The sequence below is a fragment of the Synchiropus splendidus genome, chromosome 1 (assembly GCF_027744825.2).
Source record: "Synchiropus splendidus isolate RoL2022-P1 chromosome 1, RoL_Sspl_1.0, whole genome shotgun sequence".
NCBI classification, from domain to species: Eukaryota; Metazoa; Chordata; class Actinopteri; order Syngnathiformes; family Callionymidae; genus Synchiropus; species Synchiropus splendidus.
The window spans coordinates 9,969,134-9,991,286 of record NC_071334.1 but is presented as its reverse complement, the minus strand read 5'-3'; the positions used below and the strand labels follow the sequence as shown (position 1 = coordinate 9,991,286).

The 22,153-nt window shown below is 43.5% G+C and overlaps 1 protein-coding gene across 9 annotated transcripts in view; it reads left to right on the top strand.

Moving 5' to 3' along the window:
* LOC128752215 (ephrin type-B receptor 3-like) overlaps window positions 1-20,224 on the top strand; it is a 48,456-nt gene extending 28,232 nt beyond the window's left edge. Inside the window, exons 4-16 of one of the 9 annotated variants that reach the window (XM_053853189.1) lie at window positions 2,950-3,105; window positions 3,394-3,729; window positions 6,197-6,321; window positions 6,448-6,610; window positions 6,770-6,878; window positions 7,882-7,934; window positions 8,355-8,477; window positions 10,277-10,524; window positions 10,959-11,174; window positions 12,257-12,406; window positions 12,485-12,684; window positions 14,390-14,545; window positions 16,670-20,224. In XM_053853189.1, coding sequence (XP_053709164.1) covers window positions 2,950-3,105; window positions 3,394-3,729; window positions 6,197-6,321; window positions 6,448-6,610; window positions 6,770-6,878; window positions 7,882-7,934; window positions 8,355-8,477; window positions 10,277-10,524; window positions 10,959-11,174; window positions 12,257-12,406; window positions 12,485-12,684; window positions 14,390-14,545; window positions 16,670-16,778 — 2,144 coding nt within the window. In that variant the 3' untranslated portion in view covers window positions 16,779-20,224. Of the gene's footprint in view, window positions 1-2,949; window positions 3,106-3,393; window positions 3,730-6,196; window positions 6,322-6,447; window positions 6,611-6,769; window positions 6,879-7,881; window positions 7,935-8,342; window positions 8,562-10,276; window positions 10,525-10,958; window positions 11,175-12,220; window positions 12,407-12,484; window positions 12,685-14,389; window positions 14,546-16,669 lie in introns of all 9 variants that reach the window. The other 8 variants (XM_053853186.1, XM_053853183.1, XM_053853185.1 and 5 more) reach the window with 8 other exon arrangements.
* The last annotated feature ends 1,929 nt before the right edge of the window (window positions 20,225-22,153 follow it).

Sequence of the window (22,153 nt, the reverse complement as noted above, 5' to 3'; positions counted from 1 at the left end):
TTCCCCCCCTCCCTCCCTTGACCTCCCTTTTGCCCGGCAGCTGGTCACTAAATAAATGGAAATGGAGGGGAGGCTGTCTGTTTATGAAATGTGGTGGCCAGATGATGGTTTCAGGTCTGATGGAAAACATGGCGAGTTCACGGAGGTTGAGAGCAAGGTGAATGTAAAAAACAAGGTCCTGGCTGAAATGGAGTGCAGGTGACAGCAGGAGGAGAGAATGTGATAAATGGAAAGTGTGTGTTGAGGGGTACGGGGGCGTAAAATTAGGCTCAGGTTGTGTAGGTCAAATGGAGACAGCAACGTGAGAGACGGGGAAGCTGCCAAGGTTATTGATCAACAGAGTGGAATGCGATGTGGCACACATTGTTCTATTCATCACAACGCTCATCCGTCTTAAGATTGGTTGCTCCTGAAGCAAATATTTAAAGGTGTTGCGGCAGAGGATTTCAAAAAGGGCACGAAAATGGTGACCATTTTTTCCTTCCTGAGCCAATCTGAGGGAAATGTTCCACTAATAGACGCAGATTAAAGTTCAATGTAAAGGCCCTTGCTGATTTTATATATAGGGTTCACCCACCCCACACACACACACCATATGTTCCAGTAGGTCAGCGTGTTCTTTTTGTAAAAATAAATGGAAAATTCTGCTGGCTGCCGCTTGATGTTTTAATCAGTAGCTGAGAAATTGAACGCATGCCCACATTTAGAAGAGAAATGTGTTTGCAGGAGACAGAACAAACTAAATCACCACTTTAGGTGTACGTAGTCAGAAAGTCATTTGTTTGTTCCAGGCAGCTCAAGGTTAAAACCCTGGCAAGTGGGCCCCAATAAAACCTTCTCTAATCAAGCTTTACTGGACACCACCGCAGATAAATCTTCCTCTGTGCACAGACTTGAGGCGACTCTTTTATATGTCTCTCTTTACTGTCCAAATGAAAGGGGCGAGATAAAAACTTTAATTTACTTTGCTTCAGGATTGGACGGGACCTTTTAGTTTATTGCATTTATATAGCAAGGACCTCTGACCGTGTTTACTATTTTCTGACACAACTCCAGTTTGAAGCTGCTTTTTTTTTAATTATTTGATTTATTTTTTGTGGATGTGAATTCACACTATAGCTCACAATTTAGTGAGGGAAGTGCTGTTATGCAACTTATGGAAGGAGTCCAAAAATGAATTGGCAACAAGGTAACAAGTGTAAACAAGGCTTGCTTGTCCTCCGCACACCATGACAGTGAGCACAGTGTTCACAAACATAGATGTAAAAAATAAATATAACTATGTTTTCCTTTTTATTTTATTCATATAAAATATGAATAAAATAAATAAAACATTATTGTGGCCTTTTGAGGTGGACGACTGACTGACAGGGCAAAGCTTCATCATACTAAGGTAGTGGTTTGGTCGTGGACACTAAGGCAGCTGAGGCCTTTATTCGCCAAAGGGACGGTTCTACGACTTATGGGAGAAACTTCTAGGAAGAAAGCTTTGAAGCGCTACAATTAAAATTTTACGTTCGGGTGTTTCTTTAATCTTACAGCTAAAATATGCATGTTTCCGTTCACCACACCTTCCCCTCTCTTTCTTACTGAATCAGTCTTTTTCTCATTCATGCTGATTCGTTCCTGATCTGAAGGCCATTGCTCTCATTAATATGCGACTGGAGTTTCAGTACAGTAGATGTCTGCATTAATATTAAACAATATTTTTTTTTCTTTGCCTCTCCACTTATTTTCTGCACATTTTCACACCCAATATACTGTGCTTTTTTTTTTTTTGATGCTCCACACTTTCCAATTCCAGCATACATTTTAATCAGTTCCTTAAGCTCCATGTTCTGCATGAGAGGATAAGACACAGGGGAGTGTGGAAGAGGGGAAAAAGTGCCTGAAGGATTAGCATTTTCTTGACTTCCACCCCTTGCTCCTCTCTTCTTCTTTCGTCTTCCATTCTTCCTTTTCAATCTAAGTTGGAATACAAGTCAAGGAAAAATGGCCCATTTATTTACCTCAGCACCTTTTTGTTCTTACACAAATGCTCTTATTAGGTGAACTCAGATGAACTTGCATATATCAAGACCCAAAAGCAAATATACCGTCCCCCCACCTGCAAAAGCCAAGGTCATTTTATCAGTTTATCGAGCAGAAGCCCACTTCCTGCTCGCCAGTGGTGTGGATAACGTTGATTAATGGTGGAAAAGCAAACATGCTCAGCGCTAATAAACACAGTTCAGTCAGCCATGTGCATATATTGAATTTCCAGTGACAGGAGGTGGTTCGCCGCCGTGCGACTTAAATAGAGCAAAAAATCAAAATCAAATAAATAAAGGAACAGAATCATGCCTTTACTTCGTATTATAATTTATGCTGTTAAAAATAGCCACGTCCTCGATGCTGATTCGGAAATGTGCTGATCACGCGACCCCTTTAAACTTTTACTTTCTTACCTGATCTCATTGTTTTTATGAAGCGCAGCTGCCAACTCCTTCTCTGGTTAACAAGACAGTTTATCAAAGATATGGAGGCTACAAAAGTGCCGCGGGAATATAGTGCTGCTGTCACGTCCCCTCCCTGCTGTAATCTGAATTGCAAACTTCCCGACTGAGGGGAGAAACTGGATCAGAGCGGCAATGGAGATGCCATTGAGTTGGTCGGCGGGACCTTGAAGAAATGCTGGCTGAAGTATGGATCTCTTTGTGTCATTTAAAAAACTAAAAAGTGTGAAACTAAATGTTGGCAAAAGTGTAAAGCAAAGTAAAATCCAGGTTCTTGAACTCAAATCAATTGAAATGGGACCCTCCTAAATTCCGCAAAATGTATCAACCAATTCTAATGGTGTCATGTATGAACGCGTGCACTTGTCTTCTCCTTCTTGAATCATGTATTTAAAACCCTTGAATTTCATCACAGTTGTGTTGTTGTAACTAATCACATCTTCCCGTCCATCAGCTTGCGGCCCTGGCACCTTCAAGTTCAAGCAGGGAGATGGCTTCTGTGTGCCCTGCCCGGCCAACAGCCGAGCCAGCTCCGGAGCGGCCAGCATTTGTTCATGTCGGAATGGTTACTACAGGGCCGACGCAGACTCACCTGAATCCCCGTGCACAAGTAAGATATATATAGAGACATATATCCACAGTCATGTCGGTGCTGCTATCTGATTCTGAATCAGAGCAATGAGTGGAATTTTTCCTTCAGTGAAATGTTTCAATAAAAGAATCAGTCAAAGTCATTCAGTATAAACTTCTGCAAATGCCACATAGTTTGTTCTGTGCAGACATTAAATATCCAATGGTTGGTATGCAAATAGTTTGACATTAGTGTTATGTGTTTCTTGAATATTTATTTCTTTACAGCTATTTCCACTCAATCTTCATTCTCATCTTCTGCTTTCAGCGGTTCCCTCTGCCCCACGGAACGTAATCTCGAGTGTGAATGAGACTTCACTCCTATTGGAATGGAGTGAGCCACGTGACTTGGGAGGCCGCGACGACACCTTCTATAATGTTATCTGCAAGAAATGTTTGCCGGAACGTGGAATGTGCTCACGGTGCGATGATAATGTGGACATCTCACCGCGCCACCTGGGCCTGACTCAGCGGAGAGTCGCCGTCAGGAACCTACAGGCTCACACGCAGTACAGCTTTGAGATCCAGGCTGTGAATGGAGTGTCCAACAAGAGTCCGTACTCACCCCAGTTCTCCGCAGTGAACATCACCACAAATCAAGCCGGTGGGTAAAACTCCAGTGTACGGCTCACATCAGAGCTGCAAGACATCTTACAGAGTGAAGGAAAAAGAATCTTTCTTAGAGTTTATCAATTTCTTGTATGCATGTAGGAGTGTTACATATTTCTTTTTGAACAAGGATTGAAGCTGGAAGACATTCTTCTGAATGAGCTTTAAGAAGAACCTTTTTCACACACCCACATGGAGCTCTGCACTAACACTGCTGTGAAAAGCAATAGCGAGGCAGCATGTATTCAGCGTTTTAAACCTTCAGTGTTCTTGATGCCCACTGCTTCCAACCCACCGCTCCTTCAGCCCACAGTTACAGCATGAACCAGGCATGATTTCAATGTATAAAGGACATTTTTTTTTTCCATTTCACGTCACTGTTTCAGCAGAATGCAGGTCCGTGAGAAGAAATTTATGGTCGACCCGAGGATAGTAATGCTGTAATTGTAGGTGATGCACCATGAGAAGTGACCTTTCGTGCTGCAGCTGTGCCTTTCAACTGGAAACTGATTGATAGCACTGAGATACTAGGTGTAACTGTCGAGTTTCTTGCAATTGGCCACGTCAGAAACGCATTAGTTCAAAGATTCGCAGTGGCAGGCTGACCTAAAAGCAAAAAAAAAAGTAGGAAAGAAAAAGAGTTACGGAAATGGATTCTTGTCACCGACAGAATCGCCGATCATAGTGTTGCCACACCTTGGGGAAAAAGTAAAACGAAGGCGTGAGGGCATCTTTATCATCACCAGGTGTCCTACTTTTGGGTCACAAACTCCCTCTTTACAATATATTTTCATTCCTCAGAATCAGTCAGGCCCATTTACAGACCACATTACCAAATAACCTTCGTGCACATCTTGGCTTCTGAACAGGCTTGTAGCTCCACAGATGAGTAGGTGAGCGTTTGTTCGGAAATCAAAAGTTCTCAGCTCTATGATGGCTGGTTGTTGGTCAGTTGTCAGCGACGGTACTCTAAAGATGGGCGAAAGTTCAATAAACTTTACAAATATATGGAACACTCACTGATGCAGTGTGGGTCTCGGAACCCTTGACATCCATCAATGTGAGTTTTTGCCGATAACATTTGCGATCCAGTCTCATGGCTTGACAAACAACGTTACTCCACCGTACTTCGGGTGCCAAAATGCATGTGCACACACTGATGCAAACTCAGAATAGGTGTATGGAAGAGACAATTCAGCAATCCTATAAATGTTTGCAGTTGCAACATGGTTTTCAGTTGGAACTTTGCTTCGGCAGGAAATACCACCAATGATCTACCAAATCCCGTTCCTCCCCTCAAAGATGCTAAAGGAATTCCTTTCCTTTGTGCATCTAAGGCCCAAAGTGGCCCCACAATTGTTCCTCTTTCTTAGCCCTTTGCCATTATGACAGGGAGAAGTGTCCATCATTGGTTGACCCGGGTTGTCGGCTGCAAGAGAAAAATCTTCTTTCATTAATAAATCCCGGTTTTAGTTGATTTTGGTCACATGTGAAATCACCTTTTCAAAGTTAATTTAATCACTGAGGGAGTGATAAGCCCTCTGGGCCACATTCAGGGTTGCTTTAAGGAGGGAGTGACCCTAATCCCCAGGTTTGAGCAACCGGGATCTGCCCAGGAAGCATTGTTTTCTCTGTGTGAAAGGGGAACGTGGGGAGGACGGGGCTCACAAGGAAGAAAAGGGAAGGATTGGGTCGCAAACAGAAGGGACAAGAAACAGAAGGATGTCTGGTTACAAACACAGGCAGGAGCAGAAGAGTGCAAGAGGGAGGATCAAAGAATAATAATAAAAAAATGTGAGATTAGAAATGAACAGTGTGGGGGAACACAAAGCTAACTGCGAAAAAAAACAAGGTGGGACAAGCATGCTGGCGAGAATTACTGACATCGGAGGTAGGAAGTGAAACGATTTAGGCGGAATTTGACGCTTCATTCCCAAAAGTGTTCTATTAACCATAAGTTTGAGAAGGTGACGCAGAAATGACTGACTAGCAAAACAATAAGACCAAGAGGAAAATGTGAGTCAGATTTGTCAAACAAATCTGAACTAGTAGAGAGTCACAGCCAGACTACAAATCTCATATGAATCATCCTTGAAAATCCATGTCAAGGCGACGTGTGGAATAGGGTCCAGGTCTGAATACATTTCTCTGCACTTTGTGTTCAATGACTACTGTTTAGTATATTCTTGTTATAGCAAATCTTAGCATGGCCTTTAAAATCCTGTGCAGTTTTGAGTGTCCCTGCTTCAAGTTTGACCCTGGAAAATTCAGCAACATTGGAATCGATAAGAAAAGTTGAGCATGAGCTAGAACCGATCCTGCATACTAACCATGGCCTAAGCTTTCCACAAAGACTTTGTTCCTGGCTTGTGTAGAAACACAAAAAGGGCAGAGAAATTGAATAGACGGAACACAGAAAACAACAAAAGGGGATTTTCACTTATTTGCTTTTCCTTTTGTAGCTCCATCTGCAGTGCCGACCGTCCATCTGATGTCAGCAACCGCGAGCACCATGAGCCTGTCCTGGCTGCCTCCAGAGAAGCCCAATGGAATCATTCTGGATTATGAGATTAAGTATCATGAGAAGGTAAGATGAAAGACAACACAGTGCCTCAACTGAGGCTTCATTTACAAGAAAGTTGACCCATTGCCTATCAAGAATAGTGACATGGAAAAATGTAGATGTTCCACTAAGAAATTGTTCTGCTTCCAGGATCAGGGTGAAGCCATTGCCCACACTATGACTGCCCAACGGAGCAATGCCCGTGTTGAAGGTCTGAAGCCTGGCACGCCCTATGTAGTCCAGGTGCGAGCCAGAACGGTTGCAGGTTATGGACGTTACAGCAGCCCGGCCGACTTCAACACAAATTTGCAAAGTATGTATTAAATTTGCTGTTTATATCATCTAGAACAGTTAAATCTTAGTTAAATAATTTGATAAGAACCTGCAATGTATGTGACGGAAACTTAGGCTGCGTATTTGAGTGAATGATTGATGAAACTTTTTAAGCACCATTCTCTCTTTGATCCCACAGCTGACTCACCGAAGATGAGGCAGGAGCAAGTCACTCTCATTGTGGGATCGGCCACGGCCGCCATGGTCTTCATCATCGCGGTTGTTGTGATCGCGATCGTCTGTCTCAGGTGAGAAAAGGATCTGTGCATGTATGGAACTTTTATAAACTTCGTTTCTGAAAACAGTCTGAATTCAGAGATAGCTTTGAAATGTCAACTTTGTTTGCATGTCCTCCAAACCACCCTCTAACAGTCTCAGCAGATTGCTGTGCCACCTGTGAGACCACTGAATGCCAGACTTGCATTCTGAATATGTGAATAGTAAACAGCTTTGGCGAAAACGCTACTTTTCTAGCTGGACACAGATTGTGATGGAACAGCTGTTGGGCATGATAGGCCTGCCCTCTCCGCCTAAAACTCAGAAACAACTCAGTGGCCGCCCGACCACAAAGACCCCCGATGCGTTCTCGTTTGATGGGATCCGTTTGCTTCAAAGAAATGACATGCGGCTTGTGCCTCTCAGAAATGTCGGCTTGCTCCGACAATGTGCATTTATCCGAGCGGTCCTCATTTTGTCGAATGCTTTCGGGAGGCCGGGCATGTTTGTGTATGCATACGCACGTGTGAAAGGTTGGCAGCTAACATCGGCTGGCGACAGTGTCCCCAGTTCACAAGGCGATTCAGGCAGAAGCTCGCTCATCGGTCACGCTAGACGGCGTAATAACCTCTGTGGCCGTCTCTTGTTTTCAACCCCTTGTTCTTTGTGTGCCTCTATTTTTTTCTGTATTATGTGTGTCTCCAGGTACTGGCTCCTTTCACTGTTCACAACTGGATAATAGTCATTTATGTTTTTAAACTAACAATGCTCTCAGTCATACACCTTCATGGTCTTCATGGCTTATTTCTATTACTCTTTCTATTATTTCTGAACTTAAGATGACCTTGAACTTAACATTAAAAATACATTAAGATGTGGTGAAGCTACGTTGTGTTATTAACTCATATATGCAGCACAGCATTCTTTTCTAGCAAGATCTAGTGAGGTCTAGTTTGCCTTCATATTCCTGTTTTCCTTCAGTAGTTCTGTCCTGCTGAGATCTATGTGAATAAGTTTTTTTCATCTTCTCAACAGAAAGCAGCGAAACGGTTCAGAGTCAGAATACACAGAGAAACTGCAGCAGTACAGTAAGTATCTTTTCTGAGATATGCCTTCGTCTTGTGCTGCACAATGTTCAACCAGTGGAGCTTCAAACTCTAAATCAGAGGTGTCAACCCGGTCCTCGACAGGCTGCAGTAGAGGCAGGTTTTTGTTCCAATCGATCACTGTTTCACAGAGCAGGTGTCTGAAGTCTACAAACAGTTGATTTTCAGTCTTTGTTTGAGCAGACACCTCATTGGTTGAGCTGTGTGTACTTGTTTGGTTGGAACAAAAAACTACATTGCTGCCCCTTTGTGGATCAGTTTGAGACCCCTGCTCTACATAGCATTTGCAATATCACTTAAAATGCTTTTCCAAATTTCAAGAAATTCGAACCAGTGAAAGATAATAAAAATTATGTGCAACATAGATTCACTTTCCTGTTCTTGCTACTGAATCTCCTATAGTTACGCCGGGAATGAAAGTCTACATTGACCCCTTCACCTATGAGGATCCCAATGAAGCTGTACGGGAGTTTGCTAAGGAGATTGACGTATCCTGCGTGAAGATCGAGGAGGTCATTGGCGCAGGTAACCCTCCAAAGCTCCTGAGCTACAGGGGAAAGACTGCTAGTCATCTCCAGGCCATACCGTTAGAGGACTTCACACCAAGCGGTACTTTCACTCAATTCATCGCTAGCCCTCTCCTTCCTCCCTCCACCACCTCACTTGTTTACCTATAAGTAGCTCTGCTCCAACTTTGCAGATGTTTCCAGATCTCCTCTGTGTTGTGGACTGTGTCAGTCATGTAGTGTTTGACAATGTCACAGCCCTTGCACCTTTGCCTTATGCCCCAACCCACTTGTGTTTCAAGTAAATGAAACACAATTTCGTGGGAATAATGTTGTTACCCACGTCTTACAAACGTGATCCCAAAAAGGAGCAGTTTCAGTTTCACAATGAAGTTTTTACCGAGAAATATTTCTGAAATATTGAGTCAAAACCAATTTATTAAATGTAACTCCAACAACTTGATTTTGTTGTCACATGGTCAAACAAATCTTTGTGAAACTGAACTTCAGAACTGAGGGACTGCTGTGCAAGGACAAAAAAAAAAAATTGATTTCCATAAGTCTTAGATCTGCTGGATTTTTCTGTTGTTTTTACTACCAACACTGTGTGAGGCTTGAGGTAGAATACATCCGTGTGAAGAAAAACCTGGATGAAACTCATCACAACACTGTATCAGAACCACCATATATTACTACATTAAGCTTTTTGGTATTTTAAGTTTGGTCAACATTATATTTTATACATCACTTGTTTCTTTCCTAGTCTTCATCGCATTACGTCAGAAACATATTTGAGCTGATGCGTTCTTAAAACACCTCACAAAGCTTTGTCCTTGCACTTGCAAACCCCTTCAACCTGTGTTCCCACCCCCATATCCTTCCTAACCAGTGATGTTTGCAGTAGTGATAATGATTAGATGTATTTGTTGTACTTGATAGTAATATTTGTGCTCAAAAGCTGCAGGACTCTGCCATGTGTGGTTGAGTTTTCTTAGCAATGTATGTCAGCCATATGAAGATCGCTGTGATGGCAGAATGGGAATTCCTACTACTGCTTCCTCCTGCTACCGTTACTGCTGCTACTTCTACTACGACAGCTCGGCTACCGCGGCTACTACTTGAAACCCGCCGCTTCCCAGCATTGGCCTCTAAAAGTGACAAACCCTCAACCCCTGTCTCCCCCTTCCTCCCCATTCCTTTAACCCCTCATCCGCCTACATCAACCCCCAACCCTTTTTGCCCTCCTCAAATGACCTTTGCACTGATGTTGACCAACATTACGGTCATCATCGCTTCTCTGGCACATGAACACACGCTTGGTGTAGACTCTAAACGTACCGCTCCCGCCCCAAGAACCCCTAAGCTTCTATCTCCGCCTGTCTCTTCCTCCTGTGTCCATTTTTCAAAAACCACAGAAGCTTAGCAACCCTTTCCCCATCACATCACCCCCCCCATTTCCCTTCAGCTTCAGCTCATTTTAGTTCTCCCTTTTGTTTTCCATTATCTCAACAGTGCATCTGCTCACACCCCCTCATCATGCTTCACACGCACTTTACTGTTTTTGCTCATCAGTAGTTCGACATCCCAAAAGTCCGATATGCCATCACCACGGTGCCACAAAAGTGGCCCAGAGTCCGCTTGCAGTTATCCTTGTTCCACTCCTGCTCCCTGCCCTGGGTTCTAACCAGTTAACCTCTCCCCTCTTTTCCCCCCACTCTCCTCCACTGTTCCATCATGCCCTCCCTCTATCTTTGTCTTTTCCCGTCTTTCCACTTTGTCTTTTGCTGTTCCTCTGGCTGTTTCACTCGGCTCTCGCAGGAGAGTTTGGGGAAGTGTGCCGCGGCCGTCTCAAGCTGCCTGGCCGCCGAGAAATCATCGTAGCCATCAAAACCCTGAAGGTGGGCTACACCGACCGCCAGAGACGGGACTTCCTATCGGAGGCGTCCATCATGGGCCAGTTTGACCATCCCAACATCATCCGACTGGAGGGAGTCGTCACCAAGAGTCGACCAGTTATGATTGTGACTGAATTCATGGAGAATGGAGCTCTTGACTCTTTTCTGAGGGTGAGTTAAACACACGTACGATAAAAGGAATATGTTGAGCACTGCTCAGGTCATAGCAAATTATGGTTCAACCTCAAATATGAAGATATTTTCAAAGTTAATGGACTCAAAATCATGAATTTTGAGGTGGAGCTGAGAGTTTTGTGTCCATGTTTTTGTTCATTGCCCATTTTACATTTCATGCTTGTTTTATTGTGTCGTATCATTAGACAAGAACGTTTTTGTCTCAAAGAATTTTCGATGACAAGGAAATACCAGTGACTCATGACTTGTCATCAGATAAAAGTGACTACGTTTCTATGTTGTACCTGTGAATTTGATCCATAAATCTTAAGACTACAAACAAAGCAGGCGGTACATCTGAGCCCAACGTATATTCCTTCAACTTCCTCCAGAATCCAATTCATCCCTGTCTGTCTATCTTCCTTTGCCAGCTGAACGACGGTCAGTTCACAGTGATTCAGCTGGTTGGCATGCTGCGCGGCATTGCTGCAGGCATGAAGTACCTGTCGGACATGAACTACGTGCACAGAGACTTGGCTGCCCGGAACATTTTGGTGAACAGCAACCTGGTGTGCAAGGTGTCTGACTTCGGCCTGTCTCGTTTCCTTGAGGACGATCCAACGGACCCCACCTACACGAGCTCACTGGTAAGCCACTGTGTTGTGTGTCGTCCCATGATTAGAATGTTCAAAGGTGCATAAACAAAACCATTCATAATCTCTGTTTCCATAAACAATAGATCGGAATTCCTCTCTTTGTTGTCATCACAAAGGAGATTTGCAAAGTACATAGTGGAAAGTAATGGCCTTGAAAGTAGTTATATATGTTATATATTTTCAGGAGACCTGTGTAGTTTGAGTAAGAAGAACAATATTTACTCACAAAATTGTTGTTGGATGAAGGATGGTTTGTTGCATAATAGTGCATCTTAGGATTCGACCGTCAGGAATTCATTCAGAACAGCAGCACAATATATGTCTGTGCCCTCTTTGCATGTTTGCATTTACAAATGCAGCTGCTCTACTATGTGGTTATAGTTCGATTCTCACTGGCTAATATAAGCTTCAGCTTCTCACCACACTGCCACCTACAGTTTTGGAATGTCCTGGCAGCTGGCATACACTATATGGGTTGGTGTGAAGACTGTTTTTTTTTTTTTTTTTTTAATGGTGGGGGTGAAATGTCCATTTCTGAAAACAACCCATCAACATAAGTTACTCAAAAATTACTTGTATAACAAAGATGCTAGCGCTGCAGTGATCATATCCAGGAACCCAAACACAAATAATTGCATATTTAGTTTTCACAATGAAGTGGAGCATTTGCAAAAACAAACAAAAATGCTCCCAGTCTCAATATTAGCGACTCCTGAAAATTTCATTTAAATACATACACAACTTCTCGAGTTATTTTGCTCGCCGCAAGACAGGGATAACCTCTCTGGCGGAGGGTGGTAGCTTTGAAGGAAACCATTGATCTATTAATGTTGAGAGTTGTTTTGATTGGCACATCCAATATTTTTAACTTCACGTGTTGGTGTGTTTTTCTGTACTCATGCTACTAATCCCGTGTGTATGTTGAGATTGGTTTATTAGCATGTACCCTTTGTGCTGTACCGTCAGAATGTGTTGATCTCACCCTCTCTTTCCCTCTTGTATGTGTGTGACCCTGTGTCTGTGCTCCATCCCTCCAGTATTTCATGCTCACCTACTCATTCGCATATCCACAGGGAGGAAAGATTCCCATCCGCTGGACGGCTCCTGAGGCCATCGCTTACAGGAAGTTTACCTCCGCCAGTGATGTGTGGAGCTACGGCATCGTCATGTGGGAGGTGATGTCCTACGGAGAGCGTCCTTACTGGGACATGAGCAATCAGGATGTGAGTATATGAAGCCATAGATCCACCCTTCGCAAACTTCCCTGAATTCGGGTGATTGACGTTTTCATCCGGCCGCAGGTGATAAATGCAGTGGAGCAGGACTATCGACTGCCCCCACCGATGGACTGCCCGACGGCGCTTCACCAGCTTATGTTGGACTGTTGGGTGAAAGAAAGAAACCTGCGGCCTAAATTTACACAGATCGTGGCCACGTTGGATAAACTAATCCGCAACGCCGCCAGCCTCAAGGTGGTCACCAACAGCACGCAGTCGACGGGGTACGTTCTTTAAACAGCACGCAAAACACGATGAAATCACATCTTCCGAGAGAATGCATCACACATCCACCAGCTACTTTCTGGTGAATAATGAACATCATGTGGGTGGTTCACTTGTGAATGTAGATTAGGGCCAAAGAAACTCTGGTTCTCGCAAGTGTAACCAGAGCCATTATGCAAATCTAAAATTGCTGTTGCCAGTTACATCCCTTACAGCTACTTCACTGCCTACAGGGAGCTCAGTCAGTAATGTCACGTCTACATTTAGCAGCGCAGCGATCCATTCTTCCAGCGATCTGCTTCTTGGGAAGACGTCGATGGATGGAAGGCTGGAGAGTTGCAGGGATTGGAAGGGGGAGCTGACCTACCTATCTGTCCCCGCGTCAGGGTCTTTTGGTCATGAGGGAGGGCCACAGACAATCCTGGTTGGGGCTCGTGGGGGAAGCCAGGGTCTCGATTGGCCACCAGAGCGACGTTCTGAGAAGATTAAGCTTGCAGTTAATTAGCTCGATGCATAAAGAAGATGGGAGCCTCTTTTAATTAGCCACTAACAAGATTTTAAAGGGGCCAACAGAGAGATGGCCTCCTGTCGACTGATCTTAACTTGGAAGAGACTGCGTTGTTGTCCTAGTTGGCCTTGAAGGATGTCTAGAGCGCCGCTGACACTAGTTGGGCGGAAACTTTTCTGGAGTTTGGTGGAAAGTTGTGCGGGCGAAAACATGGTTCACGGCTTTCTCTTCCTACTTTTTAGAGGATGACATTTGCCTTCTATTTGTCCTTCTATCTATCACTGAGCAACACTTTTCATCTTCCCCGCCGTGTTTGCTGAGCTCGTGGCGCACATGTGGCGGGTAAAACTTTTTTTTTTGAAGCAAACTTAAAAGATGGAGGTCTTACAATGCCCCATTAACGGGAGCCAAAGTCTGGCTTTAACGACGGCCTCAGGCCTTGGGCTCTAAAGCGCAGACCTTATTAAAAATCACTCCATCTACACTGCTCAATGGAACCTCTGTATGTGTGTTATGAGCTGGCACTTTTTTCGCTCCTTTCTCCATTCCTCTTTTAATTGTTAATGAATCTAATGCCTTCAAAAAGGATGACAGGGATCAACAGAGCAGAAAGGAGAGCGAACAGTAGTCTTCTTTCTCTTTTTTTGTTCATCTGCTTTCTTGCCTTAATAAGTCCTTCAAGGTGGGCGTACCATCTTCGGAGTGATCGACTTTTCTTCAGGAGTATGGAAAGATGTCACAGGCGCTTCTGAAGCAGTTGTTTGAACTACTTTGATGGACAGTTGTACAACCATTGGTATGGCATTATGTTTGTTGGGTTATGTGTATGGGTCAAAGCCACTGGTTTTCATAGGGCTTCATTTGTCCATCACGAGAGCCAACCACAAACTTGTCAATACATTCATCTTCTATCTGGGCACACACCTCACCTCACCAGCTGCAGCGCCACCATCCACCACCCAAGCCTCCAGCCAGTCTCTCCACACTCATAAACCCCCCGTGCCCCCGCACCTTGCCCTAACTACCTTGCATGCAACTCCTAACCCAAGGAGGAGAGGAGAGGGGAGAAAGGAGAAAGAGAGGTGGAGAGATGGCGCTCAGCTGGGGGCGTTGAGGGGTGAGGTTGGCCAATGGAGGCATTCGAGTATCGACCTTAACCCTCTCTTTCTCCCTGCTTCCTCTCCTCCCTCTTGCAGGGTATCTCAGCCCTTGCTTGACCGCTGTGTGCCAGACTATACAACCTTCACCACTGTGGGGGACTGGCTGGATGCCATCAAGATGAGCCGCTACCGTGACAACTTCGTCAACGCCGGATTTGCGTCCTTTGATCTGGTGGCCCAGATGACAGCCGAGTGAGTGGAGTCGATAGAGTTAATTAAGCCTGAAGTGATTGAGTTTGAGGCGACACCCACACCAATTCTCATCGCCCACACCAGCTTCTCTCTCCATACGGCCACAAATTAAAACGCTATCCACCCACCTTCCTGTGGATGTTGAAAAATATCAAGTCAGAGTTGGTGGGAAACAAACAAAGTACATTGATGCTGAGCAAGAGGCGAAAAAAAAAAAAAGTTGGTGGCATCTGCATAAATATCGATACAATGCGTGTCGTGTTTGCAGAGTAGTAACCTCAAAAATAAGGCCATTGAAGGTCATTGTTTTGACATAGCAGTCATTGTGTGTTTATCCATGAACCGATTCTTCCGATGACCTTGAAGACTCAGCCATCCCATGTTTACCAACAGGAAATGATGTGACGGAAGTCTGGGAAATTGAAGGCCGGTGATGATCAAATAAATTAATTAGAAGTGTAATGATAAATAAATCATCCTCATTAGCTGCATAATAGGGAACGGAGGTGCGGGTCATTTGTTTCAATTTGCCCAGGCTGACAGGTGTGGTGTACTGTGTTGCCCTTAATGGCCAGTAATTCCTCTAATGGTTCCCATTTATTATCATTTCTGCTCTGCCACTGCAGTGATGGGGATGGCCAAATATGATAAAAAAAAAACAAAAACACACCATTTATTTTGTGTGAAATTGCACCCTCATTATGGTTTGAAGAGGATGAATGAGCAGCGGGGTTTTATATTCGTGCGCTCTCAAGGTTGACTTTAGGTGCACACTTAAATTGATGCCACGTCAGAGTCGCGCAGGCAAGCGCCGTGTCTGCTATATTAGATTATCCTCCGCTTGTTTCCCTGTGCCGCTTGTTGGAGTGGATGCAGAATATAGCTGAGCGCCAAACAGCGTCTTATCATATGACATCGCCAGCTCTCTGCTACGGAGTAAATCAAATAAGATAAAAATGTCCAGGCTATTGTTTTACTCAGGCAAAGTGCCGTAGATTTAAAAGTGCTCATTGTGCTTTTTATAGTTTTAATACAGTCATCTCGACATTACAATATTTTATTCCTACAGATGTCTCACTTAGCTTTGTGGCCCTTTGCTTCATTCTGTATGTCCATAATACATTATTAAAGGGTTAAAATTGTTGCATTAATCAGGTGTGCTGCAACTCAGACAGTGTTTCACTAGTTTTATTTTTTTTCAGAAGTTACTACTCTCTCTACTATGCGAATGCCCCTTCCCACCGCAGCCCTTGCGACATAAGCACTCCCACAGCTGCATGGCGATAGCGCTTCTTGTTCAGTAATGGGAGGGTTGGCAGTTTGAATCCCACACACTCCCGGTTGGTGCTGTGGTGTCCTTGGGCAAGACACCTTACCCTCCTTGCATTATGTTGTTGTATATAGTCGGACAATATCATCCATCAGCACACTGTATGGAACCAAACCCCCAAGATTTTCGGTGACCCGTTTCCCGCTAAACATATGCGAAGTGAAAAAGCTGGCATGTCCATTTGTAGGACAATATACGGTTGGTTAATATAGAAATGCCCCCATGGGTGTTTTTATGCTGTGATGGCTGCAGTGTTAAGGTCCATTTGCATATCACCAGCCACGCCTCCGTCACTCTATAGCTTACCACTGCAAATGAGGTATGAATGGTTTCTGTAAACTTGCGACAGCTCCCACACATCTGCGATAAACGGTAGAGAATTAAATCATCAAATGAAATACGAGTCTTCCTCGCCACTTCTTTTCTATGATAGTATTCTCTTGTCAAAATATCTCCCTGCAAATCACAGTGTGTTGAACGTAGAAATGAATGACAATGAAGAAGCATTTGTGATGGAGAAACCAAAAAAAAAGAAACCGCTTCTGTTGCCCTTTTAAGGTACACAAAAGCTAAGCGTATGTGAAGTCGACCAGCTGCTAAACAGTAGCTACCTTGACTAGCTGATCATTAACCCTACCACTTATACGCTTAACTCCCCTGCCCACCTGCCAGGCGGCAAAGACTCTCCGCCAGCATTTGTTATAGTGGCGTGAGAGTGCTGTCATAAAAGATGTGATGTTTGCCGACTTTATGTTCCAACCACCTGTACTTATGTTTTATTTCCTGCCTCACAGGGATTTGCTGCGGATAGGGGTAACGTTGGCTGGACACCAGAAGAAAATCCTCGGTAGCATTCAGGACATGAGACTACAGATGAACCAGACGCTTCCTGTTCAAGTGTGATCAACTGGACACAAACCAATGCAGTCAACCGGACAGCAAAAGGGGGAGGAACTATGCCAGAGAGAGCCATTGGAAAACCCTAGCTGCCTGACCCATCTCTGCCAATTAGACGCTTTGAAGCTGGCTTGCAGTGCCTCTAAATAGTTCTTTTTAGAGTTTTATTTCCTCACTGTCACACCCACTTGCCATTTTTATCGTGTTTTTTCATCATTTTTTTTTATCTTGCAACCCATCAATATTAGTGTTCTTTTGTGAATGCAGTGAGGACAAGGCATTTCCCTCCTCACATCCCAGCGGAGCTCGCACCAGCTCCCGTTCACATCTGCATGCATAGTGTGGCTTTTGGTTTTGTTGACCATAAGACCGAAAAGAAAAAAAAAAAATAGTAAATCACAGCGCGAGCCTCTTCTGCACTCAGCTTGGACAGACATATGGCGAGACAGGATGGCCACCTTTACAGGAATATAGAGGACGGTTATGATCCAGTGGTCATTCTGTTTGTGTTTCTCACCATCTTCATATTGAAGGTGTATTATCTAAAGGGCACTTGCTGAAGAAAATAGTTCTATAAGGCTGTCCAGAGAGCAAATGAGGGCAGCCACGTCTGCTTTGGCTGTCGGATCATCCACGGACATCAGGACTGAATCAGTGGCGTCACAATCGCGTTTCTTCACAACTTATTATTCCACGTACATTTTGTTTGCATCTCCCCCCCTTTCATTTTTTGTGTTTCCAAAACGGCCTGTCAAACCCTGATGACCCGAACGGACGCTTCTTGTGATAACCGGGAGATAAGGACTTTGGCAAGGCAGCAGAAGGCCGAGTGGTCTTTGTTTGTATCGAGTGCGTATTTCTATGTGTGTGCGTGTGCGTATATGTGTGCTTGGACGGGACGTCGTGTCACCCTCCGCACAGGTCAACTGTACATTACAGCTTCTGCTAGCTGCCACTCGGAGGAATAACGCATGAACTGTCAAGGAGCAAATATATTGGAAACAACTATATTCGGTGGATGAATATTCTTTTTCTATGGAATCCAAAAACAAACTTTGGACAAACTCACACATGCATCCAGGAGGATATGCATCAAGAAACCATGACAGACTCTTTCTACTTAACACTTTTTTGGATTTAGAAATAACCAATTGTTTTATTTTCGTGACATCCTCCCCTTTGTATTTATTTGTACCTCACCATCACCTCCGCCAACCCCCCCTCCACCTCCAAGCGGACGGATCGTAGGCCAGTTTGGACGGTGGACGCAGAACAATCAGACCGAAAAGCAACTCCAAGAGGTTGATTATTAAACAAAATAAATTGCATATAAATTGGATATTGTATTTTTGTTGTTGTTCTAAACAGCCTGTACATGTTTTGTAACAAAAAAAAATCCATAAATAACGAAAAAAAAAAGTTGTTTTGAAATGTTTGAGAGAGAAATGAGGTGGATCAAAGAGAAGGACTAGATGGAAATTATGTGTGTGTGTGTGTATTGGTAGGTTTCTCTCACCTCAACTGCATATTCCTCCAAACCCCTGTGTCTTTTCAACACAGTTACTCAAGCTCATCCATTTGTCTTCCAAGTCCAGACCCCCCTGAATGACAGTAAATGGATCTTATTTGTCGCCCACATTTGCCTGCTTTACAAGGTCAGGGCCAAAGTGGCGGTGTCAGTCAGGACCAGGGTTCCATCACAGGATGCCGACTGGAAAACTAGCGCTGTCTGTCAGCTCAATTAATTCAGCGGCCAAGCCGACTTCACGAGGTACCGAGCGCGCCGTGATCACCGGGGCTGACCTGTCATTATCTCTCTTCATTTCCCGCCGAGCCGGCAATCATCTTGTCTCAGCCGCGACTGCAACATGATTAGTACAGTTCAGAATCAGCTGCCTCCACATTCATTCAACTGAAATCCAGAGCTGCGCTCATCCTAAATCATAACAGCTGCTCGGCAGACCGGGATATCTCTGTTCATCATTCAACCGGGGCGTCACATTTTGCTGGTTTGATCTTCCAGACAGTTTTAATATTCCTTGTGCTGGAGCAGATCAATGCAACGTGTGAATATTATTTCGTCGTGCGACCTGGTAGTATGATGTGTCTCATCGTATTACTTTAGTCAGCCTCCTTTCAAAAAGGGATGAGACCGTTTCTGTATGTATTCTTAACCTACTGGATTTCTACTGCTGTCTTTGAACCTATAAAAGCCTGTCAGAAGTGATGAAAAAGTTTGAATAACAGAACAGACTATCTATTATAAAGTGAGGCGGTAATGGAAAACGGTCATTTGGATTTTCTAAATTTACAAATTAACAATTTCACCTGAGTTGATAAAATATGTCATATTTTTTGGAAAATATATACATATTTTTAATCATGTTAAACAGGGTTTTGTTCATAGATTTAAAAAAAATCAGTTTCATGCTTCACACTATATTCATAAAGTTAATTGTATTGTATTGTACAGTGAAACACAGGGAACTTTCCCAGCAAAATGTGATGTGAAATCGCAGCGGAAAGTTTGTCACCAATTGTCGTGCTCCTCTTTTCTCAGCCTGATCACCCAAACAAACTTTACTGTGGCGCCAACGGAGACACGGTTGATGAGCAGAAAAGCTGGCATACGAGAACTGAACACTGTCAGATGGCAGACATGGCCACCAGTTTGAGACCAGCTTGCATGAACTATTGATGATGTGCACATGGCGTTCAGAGGTCTGAAGTGGTGTTCGCTAAACCCGATCGAGTGCGAGTGATGAGCGAGCCTGGCACTGTTGCACATCTTAAAATCATTAAACTGCCACTGCATCGACTGCAAACAATTCATCTTTGCATGGATTCTTCACACGTTCACGCCTGGGTTTAATGTTGAACAGTCGACCACTTCTGTTGTTATGACTTTTTTTCTTTCATCCTACCTGCTGCTTTTCAGCTGGAATGAAGATGGACTGTTAGGAGTGTGAGAGTGAGCGAATGTGTGATGGAAAGTTTGATACAAAAATCCCTCTAAAAGTCTCAGATATGGATGTTTTACTTGAGTTTTTTTGTCTGCGAGTAGGATTCAACATTCCCTCTGCCTCTCTGTGTTTTATCTTGTGAGTCATCGTACAACATTCAGCCGAACAACCCCGAGACATTTTCACTCCTTATATTTTCTTTTTTGCTTAGGTTGTCTGGTTTTACTAAACCGTGATGGTTTTGTCTGTCTTCTAACATTTCCCATCCCACCCACCATCCAGGCGGCGCGACGACAGAGCTGCCGGGACCTGTATATTAAAACAGAGTGGATGGGATTGAGTCAAGTGCTGAGAATTGCAATTGTTAGCTTCCCTTTGAAAAGTACTGAGATGTATTTAATGGAGCCGAACATACATGACGACTATTACTAAAAATGATGATGCATTCTTGTAGAAATATTTTTAAAAGACCCTTTTTGCAATTAAATTATTTTAAGAAATGTGAGCTGAGTCCATTTCTTGTTTCTTTCTAAACCAAGTGGGACTTTGGATGGCACTGACACTTTCACAAACTCAGTATAGTCTGCTTAGAAACTTGTTTAATTTATTTATTTACACATGATGTCAGGGGGTTATTAATAAGCGGTATATCAATGTTTATTTTTGATTTATCAGGAATAACAACTTGGGCAAATGGATGACTGGTTATACAGTACACCACACCTTCTGATTTAGTACTTTTTTTTCCACCATTTTTACTACTTTCTGCATTGTAGATACAGGCTGAAGACATCAAATATATGACGCAGGATAGATGGAATGTAGCAAAATGTTGAATAACTCTAAATATGTTTCATATTTTTGATGTTCAAAGTAGCCACCTACTGCTTTACTGGCAGCGCTGCAAACCCTTGGCCTTCTTCATAAACTTCATGATGTAGTCGCCTGTTGGCAAACCTTATCAGGTGACTACATCATGAAGGTCATCGTCCAAATACCAAATACCACACTTCTTTGTTTACTACGTAATTCCACAACTGTACATTCATAGTTTTGATGCCTTCACTGTGAATCTACAATGTAAATATTCATGGAACGCATTGAAGGTAAGGTGCATTGCAATTGCTACTCCCAAGGAATCTCCGCCAACGGACTATATATATATATATATATATATATATATATATATATATATATATATGTAGCCACCTCATGGTTTAACACTAACCATGTTTTCTTTTACGCGACATACACCCAATAGGGTCAAAGGCAAAATGTGATACATTTCAAAACATTCATTTGCCATCAACATGCAACGCATAAGGCTGATTTCTGCATCACTCTTGGATGCTGAAGTCCACTTGGAAAATTGTCCATATTCAATGCCTTTATGAGTCTATCTTCTCCAGGAATCATCCACACGAGCAAATCTCCAACCTCCATGTGGTAGTCGAGACCACCCATGGCCACCGATGAGAGGCGAGACCAAGCCCAAGACAGTTTCCTTTGGTCTTAGTCTCAGGGATAAGTGCTCTGGACTATAACGCTACTCCCATGCAAAACCATAACATTAGGGAGGACAGATGGGAATGAAAAGAGATCGGTATGACTGGAAAGAATGAGCCAGCTAGGTTAAGGTGGGGCAGGCTGACTAGCTGTGGCAACTCTTGGTGGGAACTGACGGAACAAGAATTTCAACGCAAGATTCTCACTTGAGCCTGCGTAATAGCTCTAGAACCACAGGTTATTGGCAGATTACTAAGATTTTGTGTACAATCTTAACCAAGTGCAAGTGTTGGTGACTAATAGATCACAAGTTTGGGAGTTTGATGAGGCATACAGTTAGTGTTAGAAGTTGGCACAGGGCACTGTTTACCTGGCCCCTCCCATAACATAATAAAATGGGTGTAATTGCCCCAGGAGCAAGTGTAGTGCAGTGCTAACCCAGGTGCACAATATTTTTGCACCTTTAAAGACCTGTGTGTGCTGTCTTAAGCAATGATTTTGATTTATTTTGTCGCATTTCGAACATAGAGATGTCAACAAATCAACCCTGATATTTGGTATTTGTCACGACGACAGTGAACAGCGAACAGGATATTGGTTTATCTATTTTTGCATCCAATTTCCCAAAGTAAATGAACACTAACATGAATGTGATTTGGTTGGAGATGTTCGACGTGAACTGTTGTTATCATCACCCAGGACACTTTCAGCCGCCTTAGAGAAAAACCATGACTATATCTGTCTCAAATTATAAGAATTGAGCAGCAAAATGGAACTGTAAAGCTGCGGCAAACTATGCTTCCCGAAGCTGCAACGCCTGCGGTTCACTCACTGCCCGGCAACTCTGTCGTAAACATCACGACTAACAGAGCTTGACCAGTCAAAAACAAACGTAGATTTAATGATCAAAAA